Consider the following 15,904-nt stretch of genomic DNA (forward strand, 5'->3'; position numbering starts at 1 on the left):
TTAGTAAAAATTGGCCTACGTCACCCAGATGCTGTAGTGGAAACTAGTTCTTTATCCAGTGTTACTCCTCCTGATGTTTGGTATAAAACATCCATTTCTGAAGAAACCATTGATAATGGCTGGCTATCAGCATTACAGCTTGAGGCAATTACATACGCAGCCCAGGTAAGCAATAATATTTCATAAATACATACAATACTTACCTTTTCATTTTAGTCCATATAGTATAGTTGTTTTAATCTAAAGATAAATTTCCCTTGCATGAAAAACTTGTGCATGTGATATTTTTTTATTAAGGTATCATTGATACACAATCACATGAGCAACATTGTGGTTACTACATTCCCCCCATTATCAAGTCCCCACCACATACCCCATTACAGTCACTGTCCAACATCATAGTAAGATGCTGTAGAGTCACTATTTGTCTTCCCTCTGCTGTACTTGCTATTCTGTGCCCCCCTTACATTATGTGTGCTAATCGTAATGCCCCCTAATTCTCTTATCCGTCCCTTCTCACCCATCCTCCCCAGTCCCTTTCCCTGTGGTAACTGTTAGTCCATTCTCGGGTTCTGTGAGTCTGCTGCTATTTTGTTCCTTCAGTTTTTCCTTTGTTATACTCCACAGATGAGTGAAATCACTTGGTACTTGTCTCCGCCTGGCTTATTTCACTGTGCATAATACCCTCTAAGCTCCATGCATGTTGTTGCAAATGGTAGGATTTGTTTTCTTCTTATGGCTGAATAATATTCCATTGTGTATATGTACCACATCTTCTTTATCCATTCATCTACTGATGGACACTTAGCTTGCTTCCATTTCTTGGCTATTGTACATAGTGCTGCAATAAACATGGGGGTGCATCTGTCTTTTTCAAACTGGGCTGCTGCATTCTTAGGGTAAATTCCTAGAAGTGGAATTCCTGCATCAAAAGGTATTTCTATTTTGAGCTCTTTGAGGAACCTCCATACTGCTTTCCACAATGGTTGACCTGATTTACATTCCCACCAGCAGTGTAGGAGGGTTCCCCTTTCTCCGCATCCTCACCAGCATTTGTTGTTCTTAGTCTTTTCTATGTTGGCCATCCTTACTGGTGTGAGGTGATATCTCATTGCGGTTTTAATTTGCATTTCCCTGATGATTAGTGATGTGGAGCATCTTTTCATGTGTCTGTTGGCCATCTGAATTTCTTCTTTGGAGAATTGTCTCTTCATATCCTCTGCCCATTTTTTAATTGGGTTATTTGCTTTTTGGGTGTTGAGGCGTGTGAGTTCTTTGTATATTTTTGATGTTAACCCCTTCTCGGATATGTCATTTACAAATATATTCTCCCATACTGTAGGATGCCTTTTCTGTTGATGGTGTCCTTTGCCATACAGAAACTTTTTAGTTTGATGTAGTCCCATGTGTTCATTTTTGCTTTTGTTTCCCTTGCTCGAGGAGATGGGTTCAGGAAGAAGTTGCTCATGCTTATATTCAGGAGATTTTTGCCTTTGTTGTCTTCTGAGAGTTTTGTGGTTTCATGACTTACGTTTAGGTCTTTGATCCATTTTGAGTTTACTTTTGTGTATGTGGTTAAACAGTAATCCAGTTTCATTCTCTTGCATGTAGCTGTGCAGTTTTGCCAACACCAGTTGTTGAAGAGGCTGTCATTTCCCCATTATATGTCCATTGCTCTTTTATTGTATATCAATTGGCCATTGGGTTTATATCAGGGCCCTCTAGTCTGTTCCATTGGTCTATGGTTCTGTTCTTGTGCCAGTTTCAAATTGTCTTGATCACTGTGGCTTTGTAAGAGAGCTAGATGTTGGGGAGCATAATCCCCCCAGCTTTATTCTTCCTTTTCAGGATTGCTTTGGCTATTTGGGGTCTTTTGTGATTCCATATGAATTCTAGAACGATTTGTTCTAGTTCATTGAAGAATGCTGTTGGTATTTTGATAGCAATAGCATTGAATCTGTAGATTGCTTTAGGCAGGATGGCCATTTTGACAATATTAATTCTTCCTATCCATGAGCACGGGATGTGTTTCCATTTATTGCTTTCTTCTTTAATTTCTCTCATGAGTGTCTTATAGTTTTCAGAGTATAGGTCTTTTACTTCCTTGGTTAGGTTTATTTCTAGGTATTTTATTCTTTTTGATACAACTGTGAATGGAATTGTTTTCCTGATTTCCTTTCTGCTAGTTCATCATTAGTATATAGGTATGCCACAGATTTCTGTGTATTAATTTTGTATCCTGCAACTTTGCTGAATTCAGATTAGGTCTAGTAGTTTTGGAGTGGATTCTTTAGGGTTTCTTGTGTACAATATCATGTCATGTGCAAACAGGAACAGTTTAACTTCTTCCTTGCCGATCTGGATGCCTTTTCTTTCTTTGTGTTGTCTGATTGCCATGCTAGGACCTCCAGTACTATGTTGAATAGAAGTGGGGAGAGTGGGCATCCTTGGCTTGTTCCTGATCTTAAAGGAAAAGCTTTCAGCTTCTCACTGTTAAGTATAATATTGGCTGTGGCTTTGTCATATATGGCCTTTATTATGTTGAGGTACTTGCCCTCTATACCCATTTTGTTGAGATTTTTTATCATGAATGGATGTTGAATTTTGTCAAATGTTTTTTCAGCATCTATGGAGACGTTCATGTGGTTTTGTTCTTATTTTTGTGATGTGGTGGATGATGTTGATGGATTTTCGAATATTGTACCATCCTTGCATCCCTGGAATAAATCCTACTTGGTGATGATGGATGATCTTTTTGATGTATTTTCCAATTCGGTTTCCTAATATGTTGTTGAGTATTTTTCCAACTATGTTCATCAGGGATATTGGTCTGTAATTTTCTTTTTTTGTGGTGTCTTTGCCTGGTTTTGGTATTAGAGTGATGCTGGCCTCATAGAATGTGTTTGGGAGTATTCCCTCTTCTTCTACTCTTTGGAAAAGTTTAAGGAGGATGGGTATTAGGTCTTCACTAAATGTTTGATACAATTCAGCGGTGAAGCCTTCTGGTCCAGGGGTTGTTTTCTTAGGTAGGTTTTTGATGACCAGTTCAATTTCGTTGCTGGTAATTGGTCTGTTCAGATTTTGTGTTTCTTCCTTGGTCAGTCTTGGAAGGTTGTATTTTTCTAGAAAGCTGTCCATGTCTTCTAGGTTATCCAGTTTGTTGGCATATAGTTTTTCATAGTATTCTCTAATAATTCTTTGTATTTCTGTGGTGTCTGTAGTGATTTTTCCTTTCTCATTTCTGATTCCTTTTATGTGTGTAGACTCTCTTTTTTTCTTGGTAAGTCTGGCTAGGGGTTTATCTATTTTGTTTATTTTCTCAAAGAACCAGCTCTTGGTTTCATTGATTCTATTGTTTTATTCTTCTCAATTTTATTTATTTCTGCTCTAATCTTTATTATGTCTCTCCTTCTACTGACTTTGGGACTCATTTGTTGTTCTTTTTCTAGTTTCTTTAATTGTGAGTTTAGAGTGTTCATATGGGATTGTTCTTCTTTCCTGAGGTAGGCCTGTGTTGCAATATACTTTCCTCTTAGCACGGCTTTTGTTATGTCCCATGTGGAATTATTGTTGTCATTTATCTCCATATATTGCTTGATCTCTGTTTTTATTTGGTCATTGACCCATTGGTTATTTAGGAGCATGTTGTGAAGCCTCCATGTGTTTGTGGGATTTTTCATGTTCTTTGCATAATTTATTTCTAGTTTCATACCTTGTGGTCTGAGTAACTGGTTGTTACAATTTCAATCTTTTTGAATTTACCGAGGCTCTTTTTGTGGCCTAGTATTATTATCTATTCTTTTTGTTGTTGCTGTTGTCATTAATCTACAATTACATGAAGAACATGGTTACTAGACTCCCCCCTTCACCAAGTCCCCCCAACAAACCCCATTACAAGACTCACTACTTGTCTTCTCTGTGTTGCACATCCCTCCCTATGCGCCCCTCTGCAACATTATACATGCTAATTGTAAGGCCCCGTTTCTTTTTCCCGCCCTTATCCCACCCTTCCCACCGATACTCCCCTGTCCCTTTCCCTTTGGTAACTTTTAGTCCATTGGTGGGTTTTGTGAGTTGGCTGCTGTTTTGTTCCTTCAGTTTTTCTTTGTTCTTACACTCCACAGATGGGTGAAATCATTTGGTACTTGTCTTTCTCCACCTGGCTTATTTCACTGTGCATAATACCCTCTAGCTCCATGCATGTTGTTGCAAATGGTAGGATTTGTTTTCTTCTTATGGCTGAATAATATTCCATTGTGTATATGTACCACATCTTTATCCACTCATCTATTGTTGGACACTTAGGTTGCTTCACTTTTTCGGCTATTGTAAATAGTGCTGTGATAAACATAGGAGTGCCTCTGTCTTTTCAAACTGGGCTGCTACATTCTTAGGGTAAATTCCTAGAAGTGGAATTCCTGGGTCAAATGGTATTTCTATGTTGAGCTTTTTGAGGAACCTCCATACTGCTTTCCACAATGGTTGAACTAATTTGCATTCCCATCAGCAGTGTAGGAGGTTCCCCCTTTCTGCACAACCTCGCCAACATTTGTTGTTTGTCTTTTGGATGGTGGCGATCCTTACTGGTGTGAGGTGATACCCCATTGTTTTGCATTTCTCTGATGACAAGCAAGTGGAGCATCTTTTCATGTTTCTGTTGGCCATCTCAATTTCTTCTTTGGAGAACCGTCTGTTAGCTCCTCTGCCCATTTTTTAATTGGATTGTTTGCTTTTTGTTGAGGTGCATGAGCTCTTTAGATATTTTAGATGTCAACCCTTTATCGGATCTGTCATTTATGAATGTGTTCTCCCATACTGTAGGGTACCTTTTTGTTTTATTGATGGTGTCCTTTGCTGTACATAAGCTTTTCAGCTTGATATGGTCCCACTTGTTCATTTTTGCTTTTGTTTCCTTTGCCCGGGGAGATATGTTCATGAAGAAGTCGCTCATGTTTATGTCCAAGACATTTTTGCCAATTTTTTTTATCTAAGAGTTTTATGGTTTAATGACTTACATTCAGGTCTTTGATCTATTTCAAATTTACTTCTGTGTATGAGGTTAGACAGTGATCCAGTTTTATTCTCTTACATGTAGCTGTCCAGTTTTGCCAGCACCATCTGTTGAAGAGACTGTCATTTCCCCATTGTATATCCATGGCTCCTTCATCATATATTAATTGACCATATATGTTTGGGTTAATATCTGGGGTCTCTATTCTGTTCCAGTGGTCTGTAGCTCTGTTCTTGTGCCAGTACCAAACTGTCTTGATTACTGTGCCTTTGTATTAGAGCTTGAAGTTGGGGAGTGAGTTCCCCCCCCACTTTATTCTTCCTTCTCAGGATTGCTTTGGCTATTCGGGGTCTTTGGTGTTTCCATATGAATTTTTGAATTATTCAAGTTTGTTGAAGAATGTTGATGGTAATTTGATAGCGATTGCATCAAATCTATATTTTGCTTTGGGCAGGATGGCCATTTTCACAATATTAATTCTTCCTAGCCAGGAGCATTGGATAAGTTTCCATTTGTTAGTGTCCTCTTTCATTTCTCTTAAGAGTGTCTTAATGTTTTCAGCATATAGGTCTTTCACTTAGTTGGTAAGGTTTAATTGTAAGTATTTTATTCTTTTTTATGCAATTGTGAATGGAATTGTTTTCTTGATTTCTCTTTCTATTAGTTCATTGTTGGAGTATAGGAAAGCCATAGATTTCTGTGTGTTAATTTTGTGTCCTGCATCTTTACTGTATTCCGGTATCAGTTCTAGTAGTTCTGGAGTGGAGTCTTTAGGGTTTTTTATGTACAATGTCATGTTATCTGCAAATAGTGACAATTTAACTTCTTTACCAATCTGGATTCCTTGTATTTCTTTGTATTGTCTAATTGCTGTGGCTAGGACCTCCAGTACTATGTTGAATAACAGTGGGGAGAGTGGGCACCCCTGTATTGTAGCTGATCTCAGAGGAAGAGCTTTCAGCTTTTCACTGTTCAGTATGATATTGGCTGTGGGTTTATCATATGTGGCCTTTATTATGTTGATGTACCTGCCCTCTATACCCATTTTGCTGAGAGTTTTTATCATGAATGGATGTTGAATTTTGTCGAATGTTTTTTCAGCATCTATGGAGATGATCATGTGGTTTTTGTCCTTCTTTTTGTTGATGTGGTGGATGATGTTGATGGATTTTCGTATGTTTTACTATCCTTGCATCCCTGGGATGAATCCCACTTGGTCATGGTGTATGTTCCTTTTGATGTATTTTTAAATTCGGTTTGCTAATATTTTGCTGAGTATTTTTGCATCTATGTCATCAGGAATATTGATCTGTAATTTTCATTTTTGGTGGGGTCTTTGCCTGGTTTTGGTTTTAGGGTGATGTTGGCTTCATAGAATGAGTTTGGGAGTATTCCCTCCTCTTCTATTTCTTGGAAAACTTGAAGGAAAATGGGTATTATATCTTCTCTGTATGTCTGATAAAATTCTGAGGTAAATCCATCTGGCCCAGGTTGTTTTTCTTGGGTAGTTTTTTGATTACTGCTTCAATTTCTTTGCTGGTAATTGGTTTGTTTAGATTTTGTGTTTCTTCCTTGGTCAGTCTTGGAAGGTTGTATTTTTCTAGGAAGTTGTCCATTTCTTCTAGATTTTCCAGCTTCTTAGTATATAGGTTTTCATAGTAGTCTAATAATTCTTTCTATTTCTGTTGGGTCCATCACGATGTTTCCTTTCTCGTTTCTGATTCTGTTGATGTATGTTGATTCTTTTTCTCTTTATAAGTCTGGCTAGAGGCTTATCTATTTTATTTATTTTCTCAAAAAACCAGCTCTTGGTTTCATTGATTTTTTTCTATTGTTTTATTCTTCTCAGTTTTGTTTATTTCTTCTCTGATCTTTATTATGTCCCTCCTTCTGCTGACTTTAGGCCCCATTTGTTCTTTTTTTTGATAATTTTGATGTTAGACTATTCATTTGAGTTTGGTCTTCCTTCTTTAAATATGCCTGGATTGCTATATACTTTCCTCTTAAGACTGCTTTCGCTGCATCCCACAGAAGTTGGGGCTTTTTGTTGTTGTCATTTGTTTCCATATATTGCTGGATCTCCATTTTAATTTGGTCATTGATCCATTTACTATTTAGGAGCATGTTGTTAAGCCTCCATGTGTTTGTGAGCCTTTTTGCATTCTTTGTACAATTTATTTCTAGTTTTATACCTTTGTGATCTGAAAAGTTGGTTGGTAGAATTTCATTCTTTTTGAATTTACTGAGGCTCTTTTTGTGGCCTAGTATGTGGTCTATTCTGGAGAATGTTCCATGTGCACTTGAGAAGAATGTGTATCCTGTTGCTTTTGGGTGTAGAGTTCTATAGATGTCTATTAGGTCCATCTGTTCTAGTGTGTTATTCAGTGTCTCTGTGTCCTTACTTATTTTCTGTCTGGTGGATCTATCTTTTGAAGTGAGTGGTGTGTTGAAGTCTCCTAAAATGAGTGCATTGCATTCTATTCACTCCTTTAATTTTGTTAGTATTTGTTTCACATATGCTGGTGCTCCTGTGTTGGTTGCATATATATTTATAATGGTTATATCCTCTTGTCGGACTGAGCGCTTTATCATTATGTAATGTCCTTCTTTATCTCTTGTTACTTTCCTTGTTTTGAAGTCTATTTTGTCTGATACTAGTAGTGCAACACCTGCTTTTTTGTCCCTATTGTTTGCATGAGATATGTTTTTCCATCCCTTGACTTTTAGTCTGTGCCTGTCTTTGGGTTTGAGGTGAGTCTCCTGTAAGCAGCATATAGATGGGTCTTGTTTTTTTATCCATTCTATTACTCTGTGTCTTTTGATTGGTGCATTCAGTCCATTTACATTTAGGGTGATTATCGATAGGTATGTACTTATTGCCATTGCAGGCATTAGATTCGTGGTTACTAAAGGTTCTAGGTTACTTTCCTTACTATCTAAGAGTCTAACTTAACTCACTTAGTATTACAAACACAATTTAAAGGTTCTTTTCTATTCTCCTCCTTTTTCTTCCTCCTTCATTCTTTATATATTAGGTATCATATATATATTTCAGGATTAGTTGTATCATATTCTGTACTCTCTGTCTATCCCTTGATTGACTTTGGGAATAGTTCATTTAATTTTGCATTTGCTTAGTAATTAGCTGTTCTACTTTCTTTACTGTGTTTTTATTACCTCTGGTGCCAGCTATTAAACCTTAGGAACACTTCCTTTTATGGCAGTCCCTCTAAAATACACTGTAGAGATGGTTTGTAAGATAAATTCTCTCAGCTTTTGCTCATCTGGAAATTGTTTAAACCCTCCTTCAAATTTAAATAATAATGTTGCTGGATAAAGTGATCTTGGTTCAAGGCCCTTCTGCTTCATTGTATTAAATACATCATGCCACTCCTTTTTGGTCTGTAAGGTTTCTGTTGAGAAGTGTGATGATAGCCTGATGGACTTTCCTTTGTGTGTGATCTTATTTCTCTCTCTGGATGCTTTTAATATTCTGTCCTTATCCTTGATGTTTGCCATTTTAATTACTGTATGTGTTGGTATTGTCTTCCTTTGGTGCCTTGTATTGGGAGATCTGTGCATTTTCATGCATGGCCTGCGAGACTATCTCATTCCCCAGATTGGGGAAGTTTTCAGCAATTACCTCCTCAAAGACACTTTCTATCCCTTTCTCTCTTCTTCTTCTGGTACCCCTATAATGTGAATATTGTATCCCTTTCTTTTGGTCACACAATTCTCCCCATATTCTTTCATTCTTAGAGATCCTTTTTTCTCTCTGTGCCTCAACTTCTTTGTATTCCTCTTCTCTAGTTTCTATTTCGTTTTTCGTCTCCTCCACCGAATCTAATCTGCTTTCAGTACCCTCCATTGTGCTCTTCAACGATTGGATCCCTGACTGGAATTCATTCCTGAGTTCTTGAAGATCTTTCTGTATCTCCATGAGCATGTTAATGGTTTTTATTTGAACTCCCTTTCAGGAAGATTCATCAGGTCGATGTCATTTAAATCTTTCTCAAGAGTTGTTTTAATAATTTTACTCTGAACCAGGTTCCTTTGGATTTCATATTTGTATATGGCGCCCTCTAGTGCCCAGAAGCTCTACTCTCTGGAGCTGCTCAGACCCTGAAGCAATGTTAGGGGTCTCAGGGGAGTGGAATTGGTGCCTGGGGGGAAGAAAGAGCTGTTTCCTGCTTCCCCACTGCTATGCCTGACTCCAGTGCCTGAACCAGTGGGCCAAGCACAAAGGTATAAACCTGTATGCTTCACGTTTGTAGTTGCTGTAGGCAGATCTTCCTTCTGGCTGGCCGAACACAGGGTAGGGTTTACCGGTTTGCGATCCAGGTGGGGCTGCCTGGGATAAAGGCTCAGTAGGCTGCTGTCAAGGAGGGGGTCCTTCAGCTGTGTAGCCAAGGCAGGTAGCTGGAGCACCTGAAGATCGTGAAAGCTCCCAACCTTCTGGGCAGAGTGCCCCTGGTCAGTTTTGTCTTCTTGTCCTTTCTCCTGAGCAGTAAGCTCTGTACACCCTTGCCCCTTTAGTAGACTTCTTGCTGAGGGCTTTCTTGTTTGGAAGTCTCTCAGACTGCCCACCTTTCTTTTGTCCCAGAGCAGCTGGATATGGATCTTTGCTTTCCACAAGCGGCTGGAATCTCAGTCTTTCCAGGAATTCTGCTTGTCTTAGCTTTCCAACCCCCTAATCATGAGAGTACATGCAAGCACCATGAAATGTAGGTTTGTGCTCCCAGAGTAGATCTCCAGAGTTAGGTATTCAGCAGTTGTGGGCCTCCGCTCTGTAGCCGCTCCGTTTCTCTTCCTGTTCTGCTTGGCCACAAGTTTTGTGTTACCCTGTTTTGTGAGGTCTGCTCTTTTCTCCAGGTGTATGCAGTCTTGTGCAGTCCTCTTTCCTATTGCTTTTTCAGGATTAGTTGTATTAATTATATTTTCTTAGTATATGCGGTTTTAGGAGGAAGCCTCTGTCTCACCTCTCACGCCACCATTTTTAATTCTCTCTTGCATGTGATTTTTATAGAATCTTTCTTAGAAAGTTAAAAGGTTCGTTTTGGATGTGGTAAGTGCATTTCTAGTGGAAATGACAGTTCTCATAACCTTTTTGGAATTCACTGGGAATGTGTATTAAAATTAAAAATACATATATCCTTCCATCTAATAGTTCCATTCCTGGGAGTCTATCACTTAGAACTATTAGATAGGAACATATATGTAAAGCTGTTTGTTGTAGCTTTTCCAAACTCCTTGTTGGGTGAAAGCTAAAAAGGATTTAAAAAGTCTGTACCCTTGGGGAATGATTGAATAAAGTGTGCTATTACTATATGGGTGTTGTCCTGGCTTAAAAGTTTGTATTTGTGCAAGCATTGAAAGGGGTATAGAAGAATGCTCACCAGTTTGTTAACCTTAGTTACCTGGTGCATGTGAGGATAATAAGACTGTCATAAATATGAAGAAAGTATCCACATTGAGCCAAAGTGTATGACATTTCTATAAAAATTGATCATGTTTATAATATATTACTAAAACTATGTATGAACAACTAGTCACCAAAATATCTCAAGCAATAGATGAGTTACTAGCTTTTTTTTCTCCCTAGCAACACGAAACATTCCTACCTAATGGAGATCGTGCCGGCTTCTTAATAGGTGATGGTGCTGGTGTAGGAAAAGGAAGGACAATAGCAGGGATCATCTATGAGAACTATTTGTTGAGTAGAAAAAGAGCTTTGTGGTAAGTGCTGAAGACTTGTGAAGCTTTCATTTGTGAACAATTCAGCATGTGGGGATGAATTTTATTGAGTAGGTTGGTGTATTTGTTTTTAAAGTATTAAGCCTAGTTTCATTCCTAAATACTGCTAGAATGATCGAATTTGTATTTAATCTGTGCATTTTTTTTTTGTGGCAGGTTTAGTGTTTCAAATGATTTAAAGTATGATGCTGAAAGAGATTTGAGGGATATTGGAGCAAAAAACATTTTGGTCCATTCATTAAATAAGGTACAGAAGTTTTCTGTTCAGTTGAATAAATACTGAAATGTCTATAAGATGGGGATAATAGTTTCTACTTGATATGGTTGTTAGGAAGATTAAATGAGTTATTTCATAGAAAGCATAGTGCGCATTAGCACTATAGTAGGTTTCTGGATTACCATGTGTCAAATACTATACTAGGTAGCATTATGGAGTGGCAGACAGTAGGTCTCTGTAAGTTAGTTTGATGTTACTTTGCTCATCAGTGACTTTTTTGGGTGATTGTTACTGAGTGAATTGGTAGGTAAAGTACTGTCTTGAATGACTACCACCAGTTCAAAACTAAAAGTATGTAACTGGTATCTAGAAATACTTTTGATTTCTGAGTTCGTGTAATTGAAGAAGGGCACGTTGACTATTAAATCATAATTCTTTATATATCCCTCAGAACGAACTTACAGTGCTTTGCATGTAGTAACTGCTCAATAAATATTTGTGATGTGAATATTGTAACTTGTACAGGAGTTTGGTTTGTAATCTTTTTATTGGTGAGATTTTTTTGAAACTTCATTGAAAATTGGGTCATGATACCACAAACTTCTTCATATACATAAATGTGGATGACTGTGTATATGTATGTACACACATGTATGAGAAATTTTGTGTATCCTCTTAGGAGGTCCTTTGACTTCCCTAACCCATCATGGACCCACTAGTTTCTTGATGTAGAATTTGGGTGGATAAATGTTTCAGGAAGAAAAATACTGTTTTTCTCTTTTCTTTTTTAGTTCAAATATGGGAAAATTTCTTCAAAACATAATGGGAGCGTGAAAAAGGGTGTTATTTTTGCTACCTATTCTTCCCTTATTGGTGAAAGTCAGTCTGGTGGTAAATATAAAACTAGGTTAAAACAACTTCTACATTGGTGTGGTGATGACTTCGATGGAGTTGTATCCTTTGCAGCAAAATGCTTTTATGTTGTTTAATGACACAAAAGTGAATCAATGTAAAAAAACATTTGGGAAACAGGAATCCTAAGATTAAATAAACAGTTGTGGATATTGAAGGTTTAATGATTACAGATGCCAGGGGGGTTGGTTCTATTTTATAACTGTCATATTTCAGTTCCTGGCTTAGGAAAATGTTAATAGGTGTGAGAAATGCTGAATACCGTATTCCACCCCTGGGGTGTCATGTTGCACATTTATATAGTAAAGTATATGAGAAGACTAAGGGAAAGAAAACTGTTAACTTAATGCTTTCCAAACTCATTTGATCACTGCCTACTTTTCACTAGTCTTCATGAAGGACAACAGGTTTTGAAATGCTAAATTGGTTACCAGTTGTGCTTCTGCTTAGAGGATTTGCCAAGATTACCTGTGTGCTGGATGTTTCTTGCTGCAGTGGATCCTTTCTTGTGTTTTAATTAAGAAATGTCCAGTTCAGATAAATACCAAATGCAGTGGATGCCTCTAAGACTTGAGAGGGAGAGGGGAAAATCAAGGAGAGGCACATAGAGGGCTTCATTTATGTTTGTTCTCTTACAGAAAAAGAAAACAAGCTAAACCAAATACGGGAAAATGTTAAGGTTAGATAAAGCAGCATATTAGATACGTGTGTGTTGTTTAAAAAAGTTAACGTTCAGGGGCTTATCAACAGCATCCCTTTCCCTAATAACCTTGAATTTTGCCCCAAGGCCACCACCTCAGGAATCTTGGATGTTTCCCAGGGCCTCAGGCAAGTAAAGATGAATTCTTCCTGAAAAATTGGAGACCCTTGCTACCTATGTCCTTTGTTCCTTAATTCATTCCTTACAGATAGTATTTGATGAATGTCATAAAGCAAAAAATTTATGTCCTGTTGGCTCTTCAAAGCCAACCAAAACAGGATTAGCAGTTTTAGAGCTTCAGAACAAATTGCCAAAAGCCAGAGTTGTTTATGCTAGTGCCACAGGTGAGTATTTATTTATTTAAAATATATTTGTATAGGTTATTTTCTGAGCTATAGTATGTTTTATTTGTTTTTATTTTTATTTTTAGGTGCTTCTGAACCACGAAACATGGCCTATATGAACCGTCTTGGAATATGGGGTGAGGGAACTCCATTTAGAGAATTCAGTGATTTTATTCAAGCAGTAGAACGGAGGTAATGCAATTTACTGTGTACACTATTTGTTCTCAATTGCAGTCTGAAGATGTGTGGTTGCTAAGACTTCTTCCATGTATATTAAAGCTGTACTATATTTAATGATAGTTACTGTGTGTTTTAATTTTATTCAGAGGTGTTGGTGCCATGGAAATAGTTGCTATGGATATGAAGCTTAGAGGAATGTACATTGCTCGACAGCTAAGCTTTACTGGAGTGACCTTCAAAATTGAGGAAGTTCTTCTTTCTCAGAGCTATGTTAAAATGTATAACAAAGCAGTCAAGCTGGTGAGAATTTTTTTCTTAATTCCTGGCATTTTTAATATATCTGATAATGTTTCTGTTAGTTGTGTCCAGTGTATTGTCTGTCAGCCCATAGGAGTGTACTTCTGTTACAAAACAGCAGTGAAATCACCAGATCCTTACTATCCTAATCCTCCAAGCTTTCTCTTTGTTAAAGTAACTTATTTAAAAAATAGCCATTTATTTCAGTTGCATACTTTTTAAAATCACAGTGTAACTATTTCCTAAAATGACTGCATTTATTTAATAAAAATTCTGGGGCAGTTCTATGTGAGCATTTTAAAAAAACATTTGTGTAAACATTTCCAAGTTAATGAAGATGTTCATTAAATTAACGTTAAATGATATTGCACTTAACACCGTTCTGCTTGAACTCTTCTCAAATATTGGTTGTGCATCTGCAGTGGGTCATTGCCAGAGAGCGATTTCAGCAAGCTGCAGATCTGATTGATGCTGAGCAGCGAATGAAGAAATCCATGTGGGGTCAGTTCTGGTCTGCTCACCAGAGATTTTTCAAATACTTGTGCATAGCATCCAAAGTTAAAAGGGTTGTGCAGCTAGCTCGAGAAGAAATAAAGAATGGAAAAGTAAGTTGGGAAATGCTTTCAGAGATTATTCATTTTTTCGGTTATGTTTTTTAGTCTTTTGGGTTTTGAGGTTTCCTACTTGTAAAGCTCTAAGGAAAGTTCTACAGTATTATTTTAGTGAAACGTTAAAATTATAAAAGCAGTGTCTGTTTATGAAGAATTTAGGTAGCTCAAAAATGTAAAAATAAAACATCACTGTAATTGGCCATTTGTAGGTAAAACGACTTAATCTGTGGATGTATTGCCTTAAGGGTTTTTTTTTTGATGAATACGTATCTACTTAAAGCACAAAGAACTGGGGTAGAGGCTGTAGTCATATCCACCATTATAATCACATTTCCTAGGTTAAGTTTTTTTACACATAGCATGTTTCACTATATGTAGATTTAAAATGATGGCACATGTATAATAATAGGTAATTTTTATTTGAAATCTTCTTTTTAAACTAAATATTTAAAACATGTCATAAGAAGCCACATGCATATAAAAACAAAACAAATCCTTCCATTTGCAATAACATGAATGGAGCTAGAGGGTATTAAGCTCAGTGAAATAAACCAGGCGGAGAAAGACAAGTACCAAATGATTTCACTCATTTGTGGAGTGTAACAACAAAGCAAAACTGAAGGAACAAAACAACAGCAGACTCACAAACTCAAAGAAGGGACTAGTGGCTACCAAAGGGAAGGGTTAGGGAGGGTGGGTAGGGAGGGAGGGAGGGAGAAGGGGGTTAAGGGGTATTATGATTAGCACAGATAATGTAGGTAGGTCACGGGGAAGGCAGTATAGCATGAAAAAGACAAGTAATGATTCTATAGTCTTACTGTGCTGATGGACAGTGATTATAGTACAGTAAGGTTGGGGGGACTTCAGATAATGGGTGAATGTTGAAACCACAATGTTGCTCATAGGAAACCTTCATAAGATTGTATATTAGTGATACATTAATTTAAAAAAACCACATGCATATTTTTATTTTATAGTTAATATATATATTTTTTTCTCCAGTGTGTTGTCATTGGTCTGCAGTCTACAGGAGAAGCTAGAACATTAGAAGCCTTGGAAGAGGGTGGGGGAGAACTGAATGATTTTGTTTCAACTGCCAAGTAATGTTTTTCGTTTTGAGTTTTTACTTAAATCAGTTCAAATGTTAGCATTTCCTGAGGGAAAGGTTTTGGTCCACCTATATCATATTGTAAAACTTTTTTTTTGGTCTTAGTTTTTGCAGTTCTCTGCATATCTATTATAATATATCTATTAGAAACCAATAACAGAAAAGCTAAAATGTAAAGCATTTTGACAAAATTGTGCTCAGTATTTAGACTGGCAAGAAGAGCTTGATTTTTGTTTGTCTTGTACATCTTGGAAGTCTGTGACAGCTTGGATTCTTTTCAGTTTAGTTTTGACTTTGTGTATTAAAAATTATCCATTATTCAGTAAGTATAGCTTGCCCCAATTTAGTGAGCACTAATATAAAAATTGTAAATAGTCATCAAAAAGAGTTTTTAAAAATGATTTAGGCATTGTTTTTCAGTTTGTTTACATACCTGTTGGTTCTAACTCTGGTAATAAAATGAGCAAAATTATCTTTGACAACATACTGTCTCTTGCTGTAAGTAAAATACACACCAAGTGTCAAAGACTTAAGAAAAAATAATGTAAGACATCTATCTTACTGGTTACATGTTCAAGTGATTAATTGAGTTAAAAGATACTATTAAAATTAGTTTCAGCAGTTTTTTAACTTTAATGTTAGCTACTAGGAAATGTAAAATCTGTGCATTTGGCTTGGCTTGTATTATATTTCAGTTGGACAGCCTTGATTGTTAGAATATTAAACTTCTTTTGAGTTGAATTATCAATGCTTCATAAGATTAAAGTATA

General features: G+C 37.0%; 1 protein-coding gene across 6 annotated transcripts in view; it reads left to right on the plus strand.

Moving 5' to 3' along the window:
• SBNO1 (strawberry notch homolog 1) overlaps nt 1-15,904 on the plus strand; it is a 58,271-nt gene that overhangs the window by 17,791 nt on the left and 24,576 nt on the right. For all 6 annotated transcript variants that reach the window (XM_073223690.1, XM_037014476.2, XM_073223689.1 and 3 more), the window contains 9 exons: nt 5-165; nt 10,614-10,747; nt 10,922-11,012; nt 11,774-11,935; nt 12,803-12,938; nt 13,025-13,130; nt 13,265-13,418; nt 13,838-14,020; nt 15,029-15,126. In XM_073223690.1, coding sequence (XP_073079791.1) covers nt 5-165; nt 10,614-10,747; nt 10,922-11,012; nt 11,774-11,935; nt 12,803-12,938; nt 13,025-13,130; nt 13,265-13,418; nt 13,838-14,020; nt 15,029-15,126 — 1,225 coding nt within the window. The remainder of the gene's footprint in view (nt 1-4; nt 166-10,613; nt 10,748-10,921; nt 11,013-11,773; nt 11,936-12,802; nt 12,939-13,024; nt 13,131-13,264; nt 13,419-13,837; nt 14,021-15,028; nt 15,127-15,904) is intronic.

The sequence above is a fragment of the Manis javanica genome, chromosome 15 (genome assembly GCF_040802235.1).
Source record: "Manis javanica isolate MJ-LG chromosome 15, MJ_LKY, whole genome shotgun sequence".
NCBI classification, from domain to species: Eukaryota; Metazoa; Chordata; class Mammalia; order Pholidota; family Manidae; genus Manis; species Manis javanica.